General features: G+C 36.1%; 2 protein-coding genes across 6 annotated transcripts in view; one reads left to right on the top strand and one right to left on the bottom strand.

Moving 5' to 3' along the window:
* LOC111503077 (trissin receptor) overlaps positions 1–23,965 on the top strand; it is a 307,365-nt gene that overhangs the window by 125,649 nt on the left and 157,751 nt on the right. The window lies entirely within an intron of this gene.
* On the bottom strand, positions 17,925–19,065 carry LOC141486400 (uncharacterized). The gene is made up of 3 exons (XM_074184281.1): positions 19,010–19,065; positions 18,729–18,950; positions 17,925–18,671 (listed from the first exon to the last, which is right to left on the bottom strand). Exons 1-3 carry the CDS (start codon positions 19,058–19,060, stop codon positions 18,444–18,446), a joined length of 501 nt encoding a protein of 166 aa, XP_074040382.1. The 5' UTR covers positions 19,061–19,065; the 3' UTR covers positions 17,925–18,443.

Raw genomic sequence — 23,965 nt, 5'->3', positions numbered from 1 at the left:
GCTGCATTCCATTCAGCAGCTCATTCAGTTGAGGAATCGGCGAGTTTTCGATTGTGCGGAAACTCACGATGATCCAGGGGAAGCTATAGATTACGCTGTAGACGACCCCTATCGATATAGAAGGCCCCGACACTATGTCGAATGAGGCCCTTATGTCCTCCGTTAATAGATGAATAATATTTTCATCCATCTCACCCCAGCCAGGTACGGGTACACCGCGAAGGGCGGTACTGATGTCTGAGGACATTCATGCCACCATCACAAATCACTTATGACCCATTTGTCTGTCTGATAAAGGGAAGGGAGCTAGGCTCCGGCCTGAATGAAATCAAGATGACAAACATGCACAGTATCTACATTGGAAGATAGAATACAAACGGCTATCACCTTGTGTGATCTTTTCAAAGCATTGGATTGCTTGGTCACATGATATAGTGCTTGTAAAATTAAACTACTGCGGGATTAGCGGAGTAACACTCAATCCCATACAATCCTATTCGAAAAACCGTTGTCAAGGGGTAAGTATTGGGGCACCGAGTGACGACTGTATCTTCCAATCTTTTCCATGGCGATAGCGGTGAATTATAGAAAAACTCTCAGTGAGCTCTGATACTGTTGGGTTCAAATTATTGGAGAACATATTAATTTGAAAAATTACTAAATGATAATTCCATTTGAAGACCTATTTTCGAGTGGAAGCTTCCGTCAAGAGTATAGTTCAAGGTGAGAAGTGTTGAATCTGTTAGTTTTTGACATATATCGCTCTAGATGAATTCAAGCGCAACAAGTTTCTCAAACACTTACCAAAATAGTATTTATGAAATAAAGATAACTTTCTGATCCTTCTATACAATTGTAGAGTATCGCACCTGCTTGTGAGGGTAATATTCCAAAAAAATGATTTGAGCTGCATCAACCAATGAAAGATGCCTGAATTTTAGCGTTCCACTTCAAAATAGTTTATAAGTTTTTGAGAAGTTGTCTTTGCCACACCATTGTTGCTTTGTCAAGACATATAGCTCACCAATATGAGATCCAACAAATCAATCGACGCAACCTGTATACGAATTTATGTGTCTCAGTATCAGTTCTGCAAAATTTTCCTTCTCAGAGAAGAACAAATAATGTCAGGGACTTCTTAGTATCCAATGCTATTGGTTATCAGTCCAAGTTGGAAATTTCTCTAGATATTCTCATGCACTGATGTTTAAAGACGAGACAAGTATTTTTTTTCAGGACAATACAGGTCAGGTCAGGTTAGGTCCACAGTGAGTGGGTCTATTCGACCCTCTACCACAACTCGCAAGGCTTTATTGTGGATCACGCCTATTCACATTCAACCAACTAAACTCAGCTTCTTAACGAAGCCGATTAGTTTGTATGGTGAGTGGTCTTTCAGGTAAGATGGTAAGAGTACGGCTCTGCCGAACTCTAAAAACCTGATTCAGTTCCCATTGGGGTAGGCACAAAGTATGTGCTCTGCTCTTGCATAATTTTCCAAACAGGGGCGACACACAATGTCTTCCGATAGTCCAAGTCTCTCCATATGATGATTCAAATGACAGTGATCTGTAAGAAGGCCTGATAGACGTAGTTCATCCCTGCTGTAGTCCAATAACTATTTGATATCAAGCTTCGAAGGGTGAATAAATGCCTAGGAGTGAGCCAACCCTTGAAAGATTCTGCCAGAAGTCTATAAATCTTCTTGCCATCCAGGTGTTCAATATTTGTTTGGTAAACCCTAAAGCGATGCCAATGACAGGTACTGGTCCGATGAAGCTGCTTGCAGCACCCTTCTGTGCAAGGAAGTCAGCAGCCTCATTGCCTTCCAGGCTAGGAATCCAGACCAGAGACAATCTGTTAAGTCTTCCTATTGAGGAGAGACGTTTTTGGTAATTTGCTACCAATTTAGACGTTGCTCGGTAGGAGTCAAGAGCTTCCAACACCACTTGACTTTCCGAAAATAGTTTTATTGTATGAGGTTGAATTCTTCCAATCTCCCCGCACACAATTCAATAGCGTTGAAATACAGACGCATAGGTTCTTAGGCAGGTCCTTGGGGTACTTCAGCGTCTTCCACAAGAATATCAATTATACACGATTATAATTGAAAACATTGAAAAGTTTCGAAAATATTCATTAACATTATTATTTTTCATATTCGCCAAATACTTTCATAGTCAAAAGGAGAGTATTCGAAATGAGCGGTATTCCAAAACTCAACTTCTCGTTTAAACTCACAGAACAGTGATAATCGTTATTACTTGCTTTCCAACAATATTACGAATGTGATTTTCTAACAAGGTGTTCCATGTTTGTCGAAAATCCGTTTCAGACGAAAAGATAAGATGATCTAATACAAAACGTGACTTCTTCGAAATGCCAAACCGATGATGTTCTTCAGTTCTGATATTTACCCTTATATAGCATATTCATGAGCCTATATATTTTCCGATAACGTGACTTTCAATGCATGATACTATGTTTCTTGTATATGTTCCCATCTGGAATGATGAATCTGGGAAAACATAGTGAGCGGGGTGGATTGATCGTTTGGGTATCCTTTTTTGCCAATCTGAAAGATTTTCTAAGGGAACTCTGATTGAAATGTCCATCAGAAAGAAAATGAGAAAATAGATCATGCAAGGAATATGATATCGTAATGTGGAGTGTTACAGATGAATTTATTTCAGAAAAATGAGATATCGAGGTGAAACTGAAAAGCATTGTTTGCTTTTTGTTCGATTGTTATTTGAAAGGATTGAACTCAGAACTGCAAAAAGACTAAACTTTCACAGTAGAGTCAGCTTTGCGATTTCTGACCGGAATGTACCATCCAAACTCGCTGCCCTTGTGAACTAATTCTCTTATCAGAAACGAAATAGATTAATTATCAAATCCCGGAATGTCGATGTAAAGAAGTTTCTGAAATATTCATATCAGAAAAGAATATACATCAATTTTTTATGAATGTTTCTCAAGATCCAAATTCTCAACGATATGAAATTTTTGTAAAGAATCTGAAACAAATCAATCATTACCGATCCTAAATCATCCAACAAAAAATTGTCATAACCTAATTGACCGTGCATTCAACTTATGTTGGAAAGTTTCGACAAAGAACCAGAAAGATCTTCATACCTTCTTACTCTAAAGAGTTGGAGAAAATACAACAAGAGACCCGCAACAAATAGAAGCCATCACAACTGATGCTGAAGAATTGCATTTTCTTCCATCCTATATGAATGTAGCAGTGTTTCTGTAACATCGTCATATCGGTGGAACTGAGAAGCCGTTGAAAAGCCACATTTGAAAACACAATAAAAATATCCCGCGATATACTAGCCAATTTCATAAACATGTTGAACATTGTAAAATACACATGTATGCTGATGACATACAACTATACCTCCCTCTTGAAGTTGATGACTTGAACAACGCTGCTAGAAAGTTGAACAATGACTTAGAAACCATATCAAATGTTGCCGAACTGCATTCCCTTGTGCTCAATCCAAAAAAATCAGTAGCACTAGTATTTGGAAGCAATGCTCATGTAGCATCAGTTAAAAATAACTTGAAACTGTATCTGAATAATGAAGTAATTAGATTTGAAAGTAATGCAAAAAATCTTGGTTTAATTTTAGATGAGTCTTTAAGATTTAGAGAACATATCAATCGAAATATTCAGAGAGCCTATGGTGCACTACGAATACTATATCCTCACAAAATGTACCTCAATGTACCTATAAAGAAAATGTTAGGCGAGTCTCTAGTTTTAGCACAATTCAATTATTGTTTTCCGGTCTATGGACCTTGTCTTGACTACGATATCTGGTCCAGAGTACAACGTGTTCAAAACTCTTGTATTCGTTATATATATGGAATTAGGAAATATGAACATGTGTCCCACAAGCTTGCGGAACTGAACTGGTTTAACATGAAAGATAGGTTCAAATTTCATTCATTATGTTCATTTCATAAAATTATATTATACAGAAATCCGCCTTATTTATATCGTAAAATAACATCTAGGACAGACGTACACAACATAAATTTGAGAAACAAAAATGTAATCACATGTCCACAACACAAGACCGCAATTTTCCAGAGAAGTTTTTCGTATTCGATTTTTCATCTTTATAATTCTATTCCCGATTCGCTAAAACACCATAGTAATTTATATAAATTCAAAAAAGAGCTTAAAAGTTTCCTGCAAGTTAACACATTCTGATGCAGTTCCGTTTCGTATACCCCCTTTTTTTCTATAATCTGTGTTTCACAAGTAGTCATTTTTCGTTATCTCTCATACAACTTTCTTTTTTTCCACTTGGTTACTGGTGGTGAATATTCAGGTGACCCAACAAATAAATGACGAATGTCAAATGCCAAAAAATTGTGAAATAAAAATTTAGGTTTTAGGATTAGTTAGGTTAGTTTTCAAGTTATAATATGCTTATTTAAAATAGCAAGGGTTGAGTGGTAGAGCACCCTCGGGTGAACTCCCCCTTGGGATTTTTGTGTAACAAGATGAATATCATGCATTTTGTTTTTCATTGGAAATGAAGACATTATTATTATTATTTTTTTTTTTTCACCGTAGCGTGCGCTGGTCAGGCCCTATCCCCCGAAGCCCCAATACATTCGGGAGGGCGCGCCAGCATAATCAACCAATGACCACTCCCCACACCGTAGGGTAAGTGATCATTGGGTCCGAGGATCATGTGCCCTGAGCAAACGCAGTGAGCCAAGAATGACAGCCTTCTGCATCTGTGCGGCTAAGATTTCTGCCTTAGTGCGGCAAGCCGGTATGATTTTGAGATTCGAGAGTAGAGAAGACATCATTCCACCAAGGACTCCAATAATCAGAACGACCATCTTGACAGAGTGATCTGGATAGAGTCTGCGGAGTTCGAAGAGAAAATCTCGATATTTTATCCGTTTTTCCTCCTCTTTTCTGACGATATTCGTCTCGCCAGGAGCTGAAAACTCCACGACAAATATCGTTTTGGTCTGGTGGTCGAGAAGGACTACATCAGGCTTATTAGCTTGTATGAGCCTGAGGGTGGGGAACGAATAGTTCCAATAAATTCGACACTTCTCGTTCCCCACAACGGATTCAATATCCCCCGGAGCGTAGGGCAACACCGGTGTCTCGTCAATACCGTAAGAGTGCCGTAGATGGTAATATAGCACTCTTAGGGCCGCGTTATGTCGATGGATATAGGCCAAGACCGCATATGCTGGACATGCTGATAGCAAGTGCATTAGGGTCTCGGGCGCCTCGCGGCAGGCCCTGCATCTTGTGTCAGGAACCTCTATACCCATCACGCGACTGCGGTAGACTAAGGTGTTGAAGACACCATCCTGGCAAGCCATGATGAACCCCTCAGTTTCCGACTTCAGCCCACTCGACCTGAGAAAAGCGTACGTCAGGCGCTTTGATAAGCCAAGGTCTTCAATTTTATTGAAGAAGACCCCATGCATCGGCTTATCCCTGTGTCTCTGCAGAAGTAAGGTGATCTCTGCGGCTTTTATCTGAGCTTTTTGCTGAACGGGTTCCAACTCGGTGACAGAGTTGTAGTCACCTCGTTCAGAGTCGAAAACTATACCGAGTTCATCAGCTGCTCGAGCAGCTGCCCTAAGGAGAAATGCTCCAATTCCTGCTCTCTCATGGTCACGGACCATGCAGAGAAGGGGATCCGAACTCCTGACGACTTTACAGGCTGTATCCAGTACCATTCTGTCATGTAGACACTCCAAACTCAAAATTCCACGACCTCCCTGTTGTCGGGGGAAGTATAACCGTGGAACGGACGATTTGGGATGCAAACTCCTATAGAGATGCATAATTTTTCGGGTCCTTACGTCGAGTTGATACAGCTCCTCCCGAGTCCACTTCACTACTCCAAAGGAGTAGAGTAAGATTGGAACGGCAAGCATATTTGTTGCAGCTTATTATTATTATTATTATTATTATTATTATTATTATTATTATTATCATTATTATTATTATTATTATAAGAAACCAGACAGTCAGCAATTGTGCAGTACATTCAGACTCACCAACGTAACATCAAGTGATTTGGTTCAAGAGGGAGTTCAAAGAGTCTGCCCATATATTGAACAGTAACGCATTCGGCTATCTTAGAGTGCAACATATCAAAATCACTGATAGGAGAGAGGAGAAAATGAGGAGAAGCGAAAGCGTTCAAGTAACCTATGAGTGGAAGAAATATATCAGCAATCTCCCGCAGGCGATTGTGGATACTAACAATCGAAACGTTATGAAGTAGTTTGGTTTGAAATGAGGCTCAAAAAATGGAACGTATGAATGCAATAATTTCAAAAAGGTTATAAAAACTGTACGGAAACAGTAGACTCCTGTAGAATTATCGAAATGAAAGTACAAAGTTTCAAGTTTTTTCTTTTCATCAAATAAAGTTGTTACTTGGTAAGTCTACAGAGAAAGGTGAAAATCGATTGAGAATCTGTTTTTCCGTTAAACAAGATATGTCTCCCTCACAAATGATAACGAAAGTATCAAATCCTAACATGCGATCCCTATCACAGGTTGAAAGGGTTGAAAATCGACCGTCCGGCCGCTGAGCTCGAATCACCGTTCCACATAGCGATCGACTGACTGAGAATAATGAACCACGCACAAAATGAACTCAAGGGAGTTCAAGGTGAAATGCAGATATTTAACGACCGAGTAGAAGGAATTGAAATCGAGTTAGCAAGGATTACGGAATGGGCCTTTGATGATGTGAACAAGGACAATGAACACTTGAACAAATTGAAAGATCAATTCGATGATGAATGAAAAACCAATTGGCCTCTCTAGGGCATAGTATATCGATTCCAACAAAAAATTTATCACCATTATTAAAAAATACCATACTAGATAAAAGTCCAAAGTATTTAACCTTCGATGAATAGACAGTCAGTTGAGGAAATATACTTAATCGAATCAATACTGAATAGTTTTACAAAAACGCAACAAGTATTTCGCCATACAAAGGCTTCTTCGGGCGTGGTTTTATCGAAAAACAACATTGAAGAGATTGCATTTACCTGTAAGATGTATGGATTCCCTACACCGGAGATAAGGCACAAATCGTCAACTTCAGAAAGTATGAGTCTCCAACATTTGATGGAAGATACAAAGCCTTGAAATGAAGATTAAACAAGAAGGGTGTGTAACTGAATTGACAGATGAAATAACAAAATACCAGAGAAAAAAAATTATCTGAAGTTGATTAGAAAATGGCACAAACATGAAGTTTGACTCCACTAGCAGCAAACATCTAATTTTAGTATATCTAACAATACTGAGAGTGAGAGAATGTAGTTGAGACAACTCTACTTCAACAGTTGATCCCACAAAGAGCATGAGTCAAAAGTTCTAGAACAACCTCAATGGTCAAGCAGGAATACACTTCGTTATCAAAGGCACCCTGGCACGAAAGATATTTGTGAATGATTTGTTGTTGTGACATTGAAGATAGGTGTTAATGGTAAACTCTATGCTTCGAATGAAGACTCTTTATGAAGTGGGGAAAATTATCGAAAACTCCTTTCGAAAGGCTAAAATTGTTGCAGAAAAAAAGAACAATAGCAACAGATATTTTTGAATATACTTTTATTGAACAGCAAAGAATGCCTTCTTTGTTAACTCAGTCCATAGGTATGAATAACCTTCAGAATTGAATGTCTATCAAGGAATGAGGCAAAACTTGGTTCTAGAAGCCAAGAAAATACGACAGACAGGACTCCACCAGTTGAAATGATCAAACGTATAACAAAACGATAAACCCATAACTACCTGTGATTGGGATAGGCCTTTAACAACATATCTCACAAAAAGCAAGTGGCTTTTTTCTATTGACTTTGAGTGGAAGACGTATTTGAAGGTTTGTCAGACACCTTAATCAATTAGAACCAATTCAACACAAGTAGATTGCCGTATAGTTATACCAACCCTAGAGAGTGAAAAAGAACTGATGATATAAATGGCAACCACAGTCAACTAACCTCACGAGCTGATTATCATTTAACAAATTCAGAATCGAACCGTGATTCTCTCAGGGGAGTTACAGTGAAATAAGAATCATGCTCAAAGTTGTGCCCATTTTGTTCTAGATGGTATAAGAAGAAATGATGAATGCCTTAATCGAGTTTATAACAGTTATATATATAAGACAACTACTTAAGCAAAGTGATCCAAGAAAGTTGTTGCAATTGGTATACTTTTCATTTTAGTCTGATTATGTGGAGTTTTGTTTGGAAAATTAGTTGTCAGTTACGTTATTCTGATTTTTAAGCTCAATATTTTCCATTCTGTAATGAAATGCTTGCCGTCGCCTCTTTCACAGACCGTGCATGAAGAAGGAATTGTACTTGTTGTGTTTGAGGTGTTCAATAAAATAATTGAAAATTTAATTTTTGTAACATCAAATGGACTCATTAATGTGCCTGTCACCTATTTGAAGAAACGCACAAGCGTAATAGTACGTCTTACTCATTCATTCGTTATGGATTGAGAGGATGCCGCAAAATATTAAATTAGCCATAAACACTCCGAAATCTAGTGTAAATAATTCTGAATAAACATAAGTAATCTTCTCGAAAACGAAAGTCTGGAAGAATATTCAAATAACTCGTGTTTAATGACCCTTTCAGTTTATTATTTTTCATATTCCGACATATCTCGGTCAGAAGTTTTATCTCACAGAAAATTATAGAGTTCACGGATTCTGAATTCAGTTTATTTATCTTTGGTTTACTTGGTTAGATTCACGTAAACAGGATGTGTTTTTAATATAAGTTTCGTCACTATGAAGAACAACGATTTCATAAAGAAACATAATAAGAGCTAATCGGAAGGTGAAGTTAGACAATGGAGTTGAATTCTAATATACATGATCATTTGAATTCGAGTCTAGGCATGAGAATTTCCTTATCGGTGAGACATTTTGCAGTAGGGGAACAGAGTCGAATATCGATCAGTGTCTCACCGATCAAGCGTCTTCATTTCAATCAGGATGGAGCCCAGCTTCCTTTTAGCTGATTTTTGTCGAAGAAGGACAAATGGTTCATGACTGAGGAGATATTGACGGTATGAAGTCCACAGACATCAGTACCGCCCTTCACGGGGTACCCCTACCTGGCTGGGGTGGGATGGATAAAAAAAGGTATTCGTCCGTTAACGGGGGACATGAGGGCCTTATTCGACAGAGTGTCGGGGCCTTCTATATCGGGAGGAGTCGTCTACAGCATAATCTATAGCTCACTTAAACTAACGGATTTTCGTGAGTTTCCGCGTTATCAAAAACTCGCCGATTCCTCGACTGAATGGACTGCCGAAAAGAAGGCAGCTGCAAATCTCTGCGGATGGCTTCAGAGATTCCCCCTGGCAGGAGAAGATTTCAATCTTCCCATGGTTATCGCGATCAGTGTCTAATATCCAGCATCCTTATTTTACGCAACCCTAAAAACCTATAAAATGACACTTGATGTGCTACCATCTCTTAAGATAGATGCAAATTAGCAACACCAACAACGGGTAGTTTCATTGTAACGTTGAGTGTGTACGTCCACAAATAGTTTTTGTGCATTTTCATTGTCATATTTTCAGTTCATTGTATAAAGTATGTACTTGTCAAGTTTAGAAAATCCTAAGCTACTTTAGCACTAATAGTTGCATGGTACCTCAAGGTATGTTTGGTTGAAGGTGGTTGACAATGTTTCGTGGTGAATTTAATTAGTTCGGACTTCCATTGTCTAATATGATATAAATTGATTTGAAATTTCTGAAAGAATATGTGGAGATTAAAAAATATTAACTGAAAAATAACAATTTTATCAAACAAAAAAACTAAAATTATAATGAAATGAAATACAAGCAACAACCAAAACCTCAAAAAAATTGAACTATCAACAAGAGATGAAAATTAAAAAAATTATAAACAAGAAATGAAAATAAAAAATTGAATGATTCCAAACCAAGTTACTTCACGACGTTTCGATTGTGTATCCACAATCGTCTTCGGTTGATAAGCCGATGCGCTCCACCCAGAGTCGTGGTGGACATTCGAACGATGTTATATTTCTCACAATAAAAATAATAATGTTTATTCAGTTTCAAATCACAAAAAGAAATACTACATACAGTTGAATAAACATTGTAGAAACCACAGAAGCATCAGAAATTGGTATATGAAGGTAATTTGGGAGAATGGAAAACTTTCACGATTATGAGCTTGAACACCAAGCTATTTCTGGCAATGAACCAAGCTGGCACTTCTGGGACAGATCCAATCGAAAATGTAATTATTTCTCCAATAAAACCGTGTACGTCAGATGGAGAAACTCTGTGAATACATACGGAGGGTTACACAAAAATATGCTAATCGAAAAATTGGAGAGAATCCACATCAAAAAATTTGAAGCAATTACTTAATGAGACTCAACATTCCGTTTACAGAATGTGAAGCATCTAATCACTTATTTATAACGTTTCATAATATTTTCATTTCGATTGTCTTCAAAATTTCATTCTGACCGACTCACGCAGAACTATCTCGTTATTAGCTATTGATGAAATCAATTGGGAAAAGTTTCATTTGGTGTAACAATGATGATTTCCACGATTTTTTCTTGAATATTTTAAAAACCTTGTTATTGAAACCATGGGTAAACAGAGATTGAGATTTTTTTTATAACCAGATGACCACAGTCAGGAGAAGGCTATGAGCTAGTACTACTGCATTGCTGTTTCTACAGGGTGGGGCACCGAATATCTTCAAAACACATGTGTTCTGAAAAAAATGGAAAATAAAGTCGATTTGTAATCCAAGGGGGACATCTTCCTATCATAACCTCAACTGTCATATCTGTTCCCCGACCCCTCGGTGACTATCACCCAAACAATTTGAAAGGTAATTTCATAAGGAATTCAACCATGTCAATTTTAGCTACATAACTTTCGACTTTGACGCCTTCTTACGGGAAAAAACTGTTCCGTATTCCAAATTACGATACTTCATTCGCAAGCTAATCTGACATAAATTCGGTGACAATGCATTATGGGTAAAAAACATTATGCATTATGGGTAAAAAACAAGATGGCGGCTTCACGATGGCGGACATGATTTGCAATTATGCGATTTGATTCAAAATTGGTAAGTGGTGGTTTTCAGGGTTGGAAATTATGAAGTGTTTTTCAGTGCAAAAAATCAAAATGTGGTTCAAAATCGCGGACGAAATTTGTAATTATGGTTCGATTTAACACGACACCAAAAACGAATTCTTAAAAACACATGTGTTGTGAACATAATGGAAAAACACGTTTTTTTCCTGCAATAGAGCACCAAAATGAAAACTTAAGTAGCAAACACTCTTCTCATCCTTCGTTGAAACTGTTTGATATAATATATTACATTATGAAAATTTTCAAGTATGGAATGCAACAAATCTATTAGATTATTCAATGAACACTAAGCATTCACGTTTTGAGAGTATTAAAACCATTTTCAGTGTGGTTTCTTATTCAACTCAAACTCTACAAGTTTCTCTGAATCCGGAACAGATTTGAAAATATTGAAATTGTGTTCATGATAATTGGTGAACAGTAGGAAATGGAATTAGCGAGTTTCCCAGGCAAATTCGTATATGTTGCGGAATATGTGTGTTTCCAAAACCATGAATTTAGCTGGGATTGATGTGGAGGTAAACATGAGTAGGTTATCTTATGAAATGTACCACATGCTGAATTCATATTCCCATAATCAGGAAAATATAATCTGTAGATGTGTTCATTAATTCCTAATACAATTTCTCAGATTGAGGGTTTATCGTGAGGGTTCACCTTCACAACGAATCTCGGACAAGATAGAAAATGAATGGATATTCATATTTTCATAAACTTCTCCTCATTGATAGGGATAATTTTCTGAATTTTTTGATTGCAAATTCAATTGACTGAATGAATGAATGAAATTGTTGAAAATTGATGTCAAAAGTCAAATTCATTTCATAAAGAATGTATCCATTGAATATTGAAATTATTATCAATTGTCAAGTAGAGAAATAGTTGTTCATCGCAGAAAATTATTTGATAAAATGGAATAATCTCTCTCAGACGAAGTACGTGAAATTAGACATGAAACGAATAAACGAAATATATAGTTCACAAAACAGGTATCAAATTCGTTCTGCGAAAAAAAATCATTGAGAAACCCTGCTAATGCAGAGAATAACATATGTTTACGTACAGAACCCAATAAATACATTAACATCAGTTCCGACTTCCATTGTCTGATATGAAATAAATCGATTTGAAATCTCTGGAAGAATCCGTAAAAAAATCAAGATTAGCTAAGAAAAACATTTTATTAAGCAAAAAATTGAAATTACAATGTAAAAACATACAAGCAACAAATAAAAAAACAAAAAATTGAACTAATAACACGAGGTGAAGAATTAAAAAAATATCAACAAGAAATGAAAATAAAAAATATAAAGTTAAAAGATTCCAAACCAAGTTACTTCACACGTTTCGATTGTTAGTATAAACAATCGTTTTCGCGTGATAACTGAACTTATTCCTTCGCGATATGACTATTAATAGGTCATTCGATTGCTTTCATCTATCCCCTCTTCCCTCTCTCCGCTTCATTGGTTTTTAGCGGGAGCTGACCGTTTGGCGGGAGTTGGTCGTGTTCTGCTTGATTGAAGGTTTCCATATGTTACGTATCTCTATGCTACCTTGGCTAAATGTGTTGTTGGACAACATATATGCGGCTCCTTTGAATTGTCTCCTAAACCAGTGTTCCTCCTTGTGGATGATTTACGCCTGAGCCTACTTGATGTTATGTTGATGGGTCCAAACCTGTTCTGCTATTCCTGATTTGCTGATTTCTCCTTGCTGTATGTGTTTCTTGGCTCGGCAATGCGAACTTTCAATGGCGTCTTAGTTTCACCGATGTATGACTCTCCGCACTCGCAGGGTATCCGGTAAATGCAACTCTTGGAATCGCAGTCCGCGTTTGGTGGCGGTTTGGTGGCGGTTTGATGGTGGTTTTCGTGAGGCTGCTTCGGATAGTGTTTCCAGATTTGAAGCAGGTTCTGATGTTATACTTGAAACCAATCATCTGATGTAGGGGAGTACTGGTTGTGGCGGCTTCTCTTCCTTGTGGAGCTCTTGCTGTCTTCTAGCTTGAGCCTGTTTCATCATCACTTTGGAGTAACCATTGCGTTGAACGTCATTTTTGATGATGCCTAGTTCCTTTTCGAGATCTTTCTTTGTTTTTCAGAGCCCGAAAGCACGGTCTAGTAGAGTCTTGATGATTCCTCTCCTAGTCGATTGATGGTGGTTGAATTCGTGGTTCAGATACTGTCCCGTGTCAGTGGGTTTTCGATATACTGATGTTTCCCATTTACTGTCGGTCCTCTTCACCAATACGTCTAAGAGTGGCAATTCGTTGTGGACTTCCTTCTCCATTGTGAAAGTGATGGAAGAACTTACGTTGTTGATGTGCTTCAGGAAAGTGTCTGGTTTATCCCGTGGTTGATAAAAAAATTGAAAATCTATCTCGTTCCCCTAGTTTTCATCTATCATTTTTCACATTTACAAATTTTCAAATTCTCTTTCAGGAATTTTATCTATTCTACTAATTTAACATTGGCTCTTAAATTTAGATACATTTTCATTTTATAGTTTCGTACAAAAATAGTTAACCTCACTTTTATGTAAATATAAATATTTTTCAAAAGCATCACTTTATGTCAGTTTCTAACGAAGTGATTCACAATAATAGATTTTGAATTTTACATCATTCCTAAATAATAAAAATTAGTTTATCATGCCTTTTTTGTTTTTTCATCACAGATGTTAATTTAATTTTATTTGACATTTCTTTCTTACCTATATCGGTTATCAGTTTTTCGTATTTCGATGCATTTCAATGCAAGAATCTCAATATTTGAATTGCCCACTCTTATTTGCTTATTTCCGGTCAAATATATATATATATATATATATATATATATATATATTTGACCGATATGTCCGATATATATATATATATATATATATATATATATATATATATATATATATATATATATATATATATATATATATATATATATATATATATATATATATATCGGACATAGCACTCATGAAAGTGGCAAACCATAGACACGTGTTTCGGGCTTTTGGCCCATCATCGGTATGGTGCAGCCAAGTGTAAGGATGGGCAACACTTGGTTACCAAAAGATAGAAATACAAATGCACGGAGCCACCAACAGGAGCCAACCGCACATTTGTGGTTTCAGTTGATAAATCTCGTGTTCACAAGAAAACTATCAAAATCACCACGGAGGCAGCTATAGCTATCTGCGGATATCCTGGTCCAATATATATTATATATATATATATTGGCTATAACCGGTGAAAGTGGCGATCCCATTGCCAGTCCCTCATCTTGCGTAAAGAATTCTTCCTTCAGTTAGAAGTAGCAGTTTCATACACATCATCCTAATAATTTCATGATTACTTAAATTGGTAAGTTTATTCTATCTTTCAGGTCCCCATATTCGAATAGCTTCTTCTATATGATTTTAAGTGCTTCTTCGACAGAAACGTTGGTGTAGAGAGGCTTTCCACGTCGAAACTGATCAGTTGATCCTGCTCCTTGACTTCGATTTCTCCTAGTAGTTCAAAAAATGCCTTGAATTTTTCACAAAAGATGATGGTTTTCCTTGCAGTGGTTTGATTATTGGTAGTTAAAATCTGAACAAATTCTGAGTGGCTGAATCTCTGGAGCTAATGATCGGTCTGAGCGAAACATCCTCTTTCAGATTTCAAAACAATTTATATCATATTAGACAATGGAAGCCCGAACTGATGAAATGCACCACGAAACGTTGTCAACCACCTTCAAAAAACACATTGAAATGAAAATACAAAATTTGTATCAAATAAAAATTAAAAAAGGATATTCTCATAGTGAAATAACCCGTAATGGAAAAAATAACGACAGAGAGTCCTTAGTTCCTATTATCACGTATACAAAATGCCAACACTCCATTAAATCGATTGTACAAAATAAAAATAGGAAACAAAACATAATCGCGAATAAATCGAGGTAAAAATAACTCAAATCAAAATTTGGAACTCATTAAAGAGGGGACATGCCGTTCCAGACATTTCGCCCAATAATGACTGCTTTTCGCGAAATATATGGGCGAAATGTTCCGAAACAGTAACCAATTTAATTAAGGAAATGCTATAAGAGAAATCGTGAGGCAAAAACTGTCTCTGAAGGTTTAGGGAGTTTAAATTTTCAGCGAGAGATTAAAAGGCAATTATCAGAATTTACGATTTTTGATGTCACACAGAAGTTTCCTAATTTTTTCTAAACAAGCAGTGGGGTAGATGAAGCTTCATTTTTGATTGAATCATAATAACATTATGAGAGTTTTGGATTTCAAAACAAATAATATTTTCAGGGAGTTGGAGAGTACGCGGAACTTTCAAAGAATTGAAAATCTCGAAAGTAATGATTTTAGATATTCAGTGCGAACATAAAGTACCGTTTTTCATGTAATACCCTCTTTTCTGATTCATGGAGTTATTTTTCTGATTCAAAAAATATGTTACAGATTGCGAAGAATTGGAATAGAGTGAGCAATAATATAAAAGTTCATTAAGTTAAATTAGAAGCTAATTGACATAACTACATAAATGAGGCTCTTTCGATTGCCATTTCAGATGATGTGATTGGTTTGTTCATTAGGTTTCACGATGAATTTTGCATGTTTCTAGATCTGTTCGTCCCTGGTTCCTAGAAACCTAGAATGGTATACGTCAGAAATAGTGATAATCATATCCGTATTATCGACGATAATGTATGCAATAATCCCAGAAGTTCTTGGAATTTCAGGTAAAATCTGTTTTGCTGATTCTCAGAACGATTAATTGACATTTTTTCGTTACCCACCTGAATGTCTTGGAGGAATCTAGGAAAGATGTACTGATACATCTTCAAGATTTGAAAAATGACTTACATAATTCACATCCTACATATTGAAATACACGGTTTAACGTTCATCACAAGTGACAGGTTATGAATAATTGCAGCTTTGACTGTCTGGAACGTATAAAACTATCATGAGCTCAAATACCCACTCTATATACATGATGGAATTAGACGACACTTAATGAAAATTCATAACGCAATTGAGAAACATTGTGATATTGTGAGATTTTTATTGGACACGCCTGAGGAAGCTATTATTTAGCGTGTAACAATTCAATTTGTCACAGTTGATTACTTAAAGATATAATTAAAAGAAGATCAAATAATTAGGACAGCCTGTATGACACCAAGTGTACATCGTATTTAGAATAACTCCATTATAAAGAGACTATTGAAATGTTTTGATGTCTAAAAAATTTACATTTGGCTAAATCAACAATAGAAAATAGAAATATTCACTATGCGACACATTTCCACTTTTTACATAACAAAAGTCTCTCTCTTCGAATTATTTGACAAATAATAAAATAATTCAGTCACCCATACCCCAACCTTGAAAATTAGATTTTCGTTAAATGCAAAGTATCTCAACAGATTAATTTTGAAAGTTGAACATTAAATTTCACTTTGAGGCCACACAAAATCCAAAGTAAGCTTTCCTTGTTTCACTTAAGTCAATCTGTTATGGATCCTCGTTTCACTTCCAGGTCTCTTTTCTTTTCCCTTTTTTAGTGTTCCTATTTCATACAACATTCTTCGTGGAAAATATTGGGATAGAGAATTGATCCATTAAAAATTATCTATGTAATCAGAGTTATTGGGACCAACAAGTTGAAGTACCCATATCAATGTCTAGGGCATGGTTTATGGATGGAACCCTCAATTTTTCAACTATCAGGTTTGCAGATAATTTTGTCAAGGTGTGACATTCGTTTTTCATTTCTTTGAAAAATTAAAAGATCATTTATAATTTATCATTGAAATAGTTATTTATGTATCAAGGGAATTAGGAGGGCCTTAATTACCGATGGCAAAGTTTGCGTCCCGAGGGCCTCTGGCCCGAGGGACAGCAATTGCCTGAGGTTATTAAGGCTCATTAATTCCCGTGGTACATAGATAATTTTATTTCTGACCGATTTCAATAAAATTTTGTTCATTTTTGAAACGGAAAAATGTACCAATTCATTACCTTCCCGGTATATTTGAATCAGGTACCGTTGATTATAGTAGAGTTTTCTTGTTGCTAGGTTGTTGCTATGTTACTTGTTTATAAACAGAACTTTGTTATCAAGCTGTGTTTGCGGTGAAAACGTGTTTTCTACACCAAATATAATGGAGGATATTTTAAAAAAAGCTGAACAAGCAAGAGAATCATTAATTCCATCGAAAAGTGAAGCCGTATACCAAAAAGAATACAAGATATATCTGGACTGGCTGACACGGAAAAATGTTATGCCAAAAGATGTCACTGAAACTGTATTTCTGGCATATTTTCAAGAACTGGTAAGGTATGTTGTCTACTTTGTCATCAGAAGAGGCAGGTACCTCGACTGTAGTGAACAGAAGCTCCAGCCATACAAAAGAAGAAATTGTTTCCAGTGGCGGAAGTAATTTTCAGGGAACATTTCAAAATTGTACATTTATTATTTGTAATGACTTGAATAAATAAAATATTGTTCAGTTTTCATTTCTATTTATTTTTACTTGTGAAAGGTAGAGGGAATTATAAAATCTATAATGTCCCAAGGGAGTTATGACCCTCTTTATTGATAGCGCAACTATGACGATATAAGCTTATAATATCCCGGTCAGAAATAATATATATTTATTTCTGACCGGGATATCATAAGCTTATATCGTCATAGTTACGCTATAAATAAAGAGGGTCATAACTCCCTTGGGACATTATAGATTTCATAATTCCCTCTACCTTTCACAAGTAAAAATAAATAGAAATGAAAACTGAACCATATTTTATTTATTCACGTCATTACAAATAATAAATGTACAATTTTGAAATGTTCCCTGAAAATTACTTCCGCCACTGGAAACAATTTCTTCTTTTGTATGGCTGGAGCTTCTGTTCACTACAGTCGAGGTACCTGCCTCTTCTGATGACAAAGTAGACAACATACGCGCTGTTTTATTTCTCAATTCGATGCTATCCTCCAAATACCCCTCCGCCACCGTGGAACTTTTCCAACCTCCGTGTCTTTTTAAGTTAGTCATAGTTGCTCCTGCATTGGCTAGAGCAGTAGCAGAAGTGCGACGAAGGCAATGTCCCGTATAGGAAGATGAGTTTGGCAATCCTAAATACATTGCGATTTTGCTGAGGATTTTCCCAAACATGTTTTTTCCAATTGGCTGAGATGTACATTTATTTTGTCGGAAGTTCAAAAAAATCGTTCAATACCTTTAGGACGCAAAGACATATAAAGTCTTAATAAAGGCAAAGCGGAGAACTCATTTTCATCCACAACTGTAAATTTCTTCGATACACCAGTTTTATTTTCCGGTACGTTCACTACCATAACGGAATCCCGGTCCTCTATATCCGATATCTTCATATACAAAAGTTTCTGACTTCTGCATCCTCCAAAATAACCCATAATCAAAACAACCTATAACAAAAAAAAGGAAATAAATACACACAAAAAGGAAAATAAGAAAAAAATTACCTTATGCAATAAATGAATATCATTAGGAGCGTCCTTTAGGAATCTGATAACATCTTTAGGAGATAAAACAGCAGACTTTTTCGGCTTATAACTCTTACTCTTCCATTTCAAAAAAGCCTGTAGTTCATTGAACTTGGTGATATCTCGTTTCTCATGTATAGTCACCATCGATTTTAGCATTGACCATTTAGTCCATAAAGAATTCGGACTATACGTTTCTGACTGAAACGAATAAACACAATTACTACCAAATCTACCGAAAAACATAGAAAATTCCTTACCAGTTCTTGAAAATATGCCAAAAATACAGTTTCAGTGACATCTTTTGGCATAACATTTTTCCTAGAGAAGATCTAACACAAAGAAGAGTACAAATGCAGATGCAGTACAAATACAGGCAAATTTACCTAAAGTACCTGAAATACCTGAGTTGAGACGCTCTGACCGTATAAAGAGGTAGACGACAGGATGACAAGTTCAGTTTGAGGAGTGCCTAGAAGATGACAGTACTACCAACTGTCGAAAGCGCTCGCAGATAATTAATAGAAGATATAAAGCCTCAAATCCTTTTTGTAAAATTCAATATTGACATATATATATATATATATATATATATATATATATATATATATATATATATATATATATATATATATATATATATATGAGTGTATATATATATATATATATATATACACTCTGATCATTCCCATATTGATTTCAATTTAAAAGCCATCGGTAGACAGCTGTTTCAGCCTATTGGGCATCGTCAGTACCGGGCAGGCGGTCCTCGATTGAAGACAAAATGTAAAAAACCAAGAAAAGTACTCAATAGAAATAACTGCGTAAACGCAAGCCAGACATAATTGGAACCACCTATTGGTGTGACACCCAAGTCAACTTGCCAAGTTTTTATGTCAGTGTTGGTGGTTTGACCAATCAACCGACAACTGCATTGGCAAAAATTTGGGAAGCTAACCTGGAATGTCATCGAAAAACGAATCCACATGTTTCTAGAAATAATATGAAATCGAGAAAAGTTAATGCAGTCAAGCTGCTGGAAAATAATTCCATGAAAATCAAAAGATAAATATATAAGTACCATTCTGATCATTCCCATACTGATATCAATTTGAGAGCGACCGGTAGACAGCTGTTTCAGCCTATTGGGCATCGTCATCAACTATTCTCGATTTCATATCATTTCTAGAAACATGTGGATTCGTTTTTCGATGACATTCCAGGTTAGCTTCCCAAATTTCTGCCACTGCAGTTGTCGGTTGATTGGTCAAACCACCAACACTGACATAAAAACTTGGCAAGTTGACTTGGGTGTGACACCAATAGGTGGTTCCACTTATGTCTCGCTTGCGTTTACGCAGTTATTTCTATTAAGTACTTTTCTTGGTTTTCCACATGTTGTCTTCAATCGAGGACCGCCTGCCCGATACTGACGATGCCCAATAGGCTGAGCTGAAACAGCTGTCTACCGGTGGCTCTTAAATTGAAATCAATATGGGAATGATCAGAATGGTATTTAATCAATTATCTTTTGATTTTCATGAAATTATTTTCCAGCAATTTGACTGCATATATATATATATATATATATATATATATATATATATATATATATATATATATATATATATATATATATATATATATATATATATATGTAAAATGTTTATTTGAATATATTATAAGTCTCAACAATATTCTTTCTTTCCTTGATACCCCATCTATTTCTTATTATAATTGATTCATTAGTTAATTTATTATACATATTGTCTAAATTTTCACGTGAGAGCTCAAACTAATTGGCGCCCTTTCCTCAACTGAAACAATTTCAACTTCTAATTTTTTAGGTGTTAACTGACGTCCCATTTGCTCTCAACAAAATACTGAGAAACCGTAGGCACAGAGAATACCCAAAAAAAGGGTATAAGCGAAATTGTTGTACGTGTTGTAGTTTTGTAAATTATTCAATAAAAGACTCAAAAGGAAGTGTTGTTGAATATCTCCTCTACAGGGTCGGTAACAAGAAACCGCAGAGAAGCCGGAATGAAAGCGTTTTCATTCATGCTTGCTTCATGTCAGTCTATTAAACCGGCGTTGTTTCTGACACTGAACGTGGTAATTAGGAAAAATCAAGTTGAAAATTCACATGAATGCCTCAGAGATCACTTTAATTCTGTGGCCACATGAAGTTAAGTAAAAAGACGTGGTCTGCTTTCAGAATACTAAAACATCGACTAATCCAAGAAACTGACTATCGCATTCTATAGTGCTCCAGTTCTTTTTGGGTGAGAGTAGTAATAGCGATGGTCCATGTAGCATACTCCTAAACAAAAACGTAATTTGCCACAGTTATAACATCCTTCAACTTGAACAAGTATTGAATATCTCATTCGATTCCACTACACTTCGAAAAACATCAAAGGAATTCAACGAATCTAATTTTAACTTCTAGAACTAGTCACTAAACACTACTAATTGATGTATTAATACTTCAGCATCTACTCGAGATACTCCATTAGAAGCTTGTAAATATTAAATATCACTAGATACTCAATTTGAATGATTTAACAACTTGTGCTTTATGAGAAGCCGCAACGATAATAGAAAGAACTATCTATGGTCAATAACCAAATACTGACAGTGTCTTCATAGGTCCTGAATGAATAATAATGATGATGATAACTAATTCGTTAGATGACACAGGATAAACCAGGATTGAAATTGTCGGAAGTAACACCTCAAAACCTCAATATTCCATAAATAAATTTTCAGGTTTTTGGAAACTTTGTTACTTAGCAATACCATGAGAGTATTTATTCATCATGGTTTATCTGAGAAAATTTTCATGTCGTGTGATATTCGTGAAAATTATTGTCTGAATGAGAAAGAGAGAACAAAAAAGCGAATAAGAACAAAATATGCTATTGCTTATCGGATCATTATTGCGTATGGTTCTCCAGCTTCCTGAAATAATTTTTCCTACAAATGGCCGTCGATGGATATCTCTCGAATACTTTCACCATCAACGCTGGTGTTCCCCAGAGATTCATATTGTCTCCAACCCTCTTTGTATTGTATATCAACGACATATTGAAAAAAAACAAGAATTCAATATTTTGCATTGCTGACGACAGCACACTTGGCTCGTCATTTCATTTGGATTCCAGGAAACCGGTTGTAGATGCAAATCTTCACCGGCAGCAGGAGTTTGAATATCTTAATGTGGATCTAGAGTTGATTTCGAATTAGGGTGAAAGTAACTAGGTTCAATTCAATACCACACCATCCGCCTGACTGGGGACACGAACATCACTTGCGACCTTGATAGTCTGGAACGTCAAAGAAAGGTTGGAGATTTGTCTGTCTTCTATAAATACTTCTACTGGAGATGTTCAAGAGACTTGGCACATTTGATTCCACCAAGAGCAGTACATATTAGACATACGCTAAGAACGGTGGCTGCTCATCGTTTTGAGGTTAAAACTCAGTAATCCTCGAACTTCACCGCCTGAGAACTTTTCCATTTAGAGAACTGTGTGTTTGTGGAATAAATTTATTAAAAACGTTTTTCCAAATTCACAAATTCAATGTGAATCGCTACTTTGACACAGGTACCGCTCTTAGACGTATTAAAAATTTGCCTTCTGTTCTGTCCTCAAAAAAAAAAACCGAATTGGTAACGAATATCAGTTCAAAGGCAGAACGAAATCTTGGTGGAATCGCATATTATGAAGAACCTTAGTTTGATCTGAGTGAAGCAAGTTATTTTTCAGAAAAGCTGTTTGCTAACATTTACGTTGAGTTTTTCAGTTTGGTCTTTACTACCGTTTCAATACAAATTGAATTTGGAGTCCGATTGATCTGATTAAACTTTTGTTTGGCTTTGAAAACTTCCCTTATTTTTGTACTTTCATGTCGTTTTTGTGCTTTCGTTTATTTATTGAATTCAAATCTGGTGGAATTGATGGAATTGATCAAAGAAGTTGAATTGTGACTGCCGGAGATAACTGCCTGAAAATTATTTTTCTGGTTCTTTGACCGTGGTCTGCAAGTTTTACTGCCTGACGTTTCGTCTACTACTGCATCAGACTTTATCAAAGGCGATTTGGTAACGATCGTAGTTATTGCTTGAGTTATTGTTCTCATCGTTGCGTTCGAAACAACGATGAAGTGAGAGAGGCTATTTTAGTTATTTAAAAAAAAAGCTGATATGAGACTGAAAATGGAAGATATAACCGAGACATTATCCAATACCTACAATGAGCCTACCTGCAATTATCAGAGAATGTAAACTCTCACATATGTGGGAGACAATAATACTTAGCATATACTTAATTTCTGTTGTGATGACTACTGAAGTACATTGTCTGTTGCCTCTTTTCCTTTGCTAATAATAATGATGATGATGTATTATTTGACAAAATGGTTTAGACTTTCATGGCTGAGGTTTTCAGTGTCATTGCTTTTCGAGTTTGAAAGCCGTGGATTTTCGGAATTTCTTCCTGACGTTTCGCTGACGCGACTGGCTAGCTTCTTCAGAGGTTTAAACATCATGACTTGCTGTCCGATGAATACCTTTCAGGCTTCGTTTTAGGTAATCAGTTGTATTTGTACCTATATTTGTACCTGTACTTGTACCTGTACTTGCACCTGTACTTGTACCTGCACTTGTACCTGCACTTGTGCCTGCACTTGTACCTGTACTCGTACCTACACTTGAACCTGGAACATCAACAATCTTGCTGCCTGTTGTCCTGTTCGTTATTCTAAATTTCCTTAAAATTCCATATTCGATTGAGCTTCACCCGTTCTTCTTTTCTGTAGAAATTCTCCGTGTGTTTGTGGATCTCTATTGCCTCCCGTACCAGTCGGCTATGGTATCCCTGGGATACCGTGAGTGCCAAATTACTTTTCGACTTCCTGAACACGCTTTTTGGGGACTTTGGGAGATATTGGCATTAGATGTACTTGCGATAATAACAAATTATGATAATAAATATACTGAATTTGGAAGTTAATCGTTGTCGATCGATAGATACTGAATTCTATTGATCAAAGTCTAAACTTTATGAACAATATTGAAAATATTTTGCAACTATCAAATAATCTGTCAGTCGAAGACAATCATCAAAACATTCCAAACATGCCACCAGTAGAACCTCAAAGGGTCGACTAGAACCTTTCCAAATCTCGTTTGGAAAACATCAAACCCTACG

This window comes from Leptinotarsa decemlineata, unplaced genomic scaffold, assembly GCF_025532065.1.
Source record: "Leptinotarsa decemlineata unplaced genomic scaffold, Ldec_3_MD MMD2_tig00026354_RagTag_RagTag, whole genome shotgun sequence".
NCBI lineage: Eukaryota > Metazoa > Arthropoda > Insecta > Coleoptera > Chrysomelidae > Leptinotarsa > Leptinotarsa decemlineata.
This window is presented reverse-complemented; position numbering and strand designations above follow the sequence as displayed.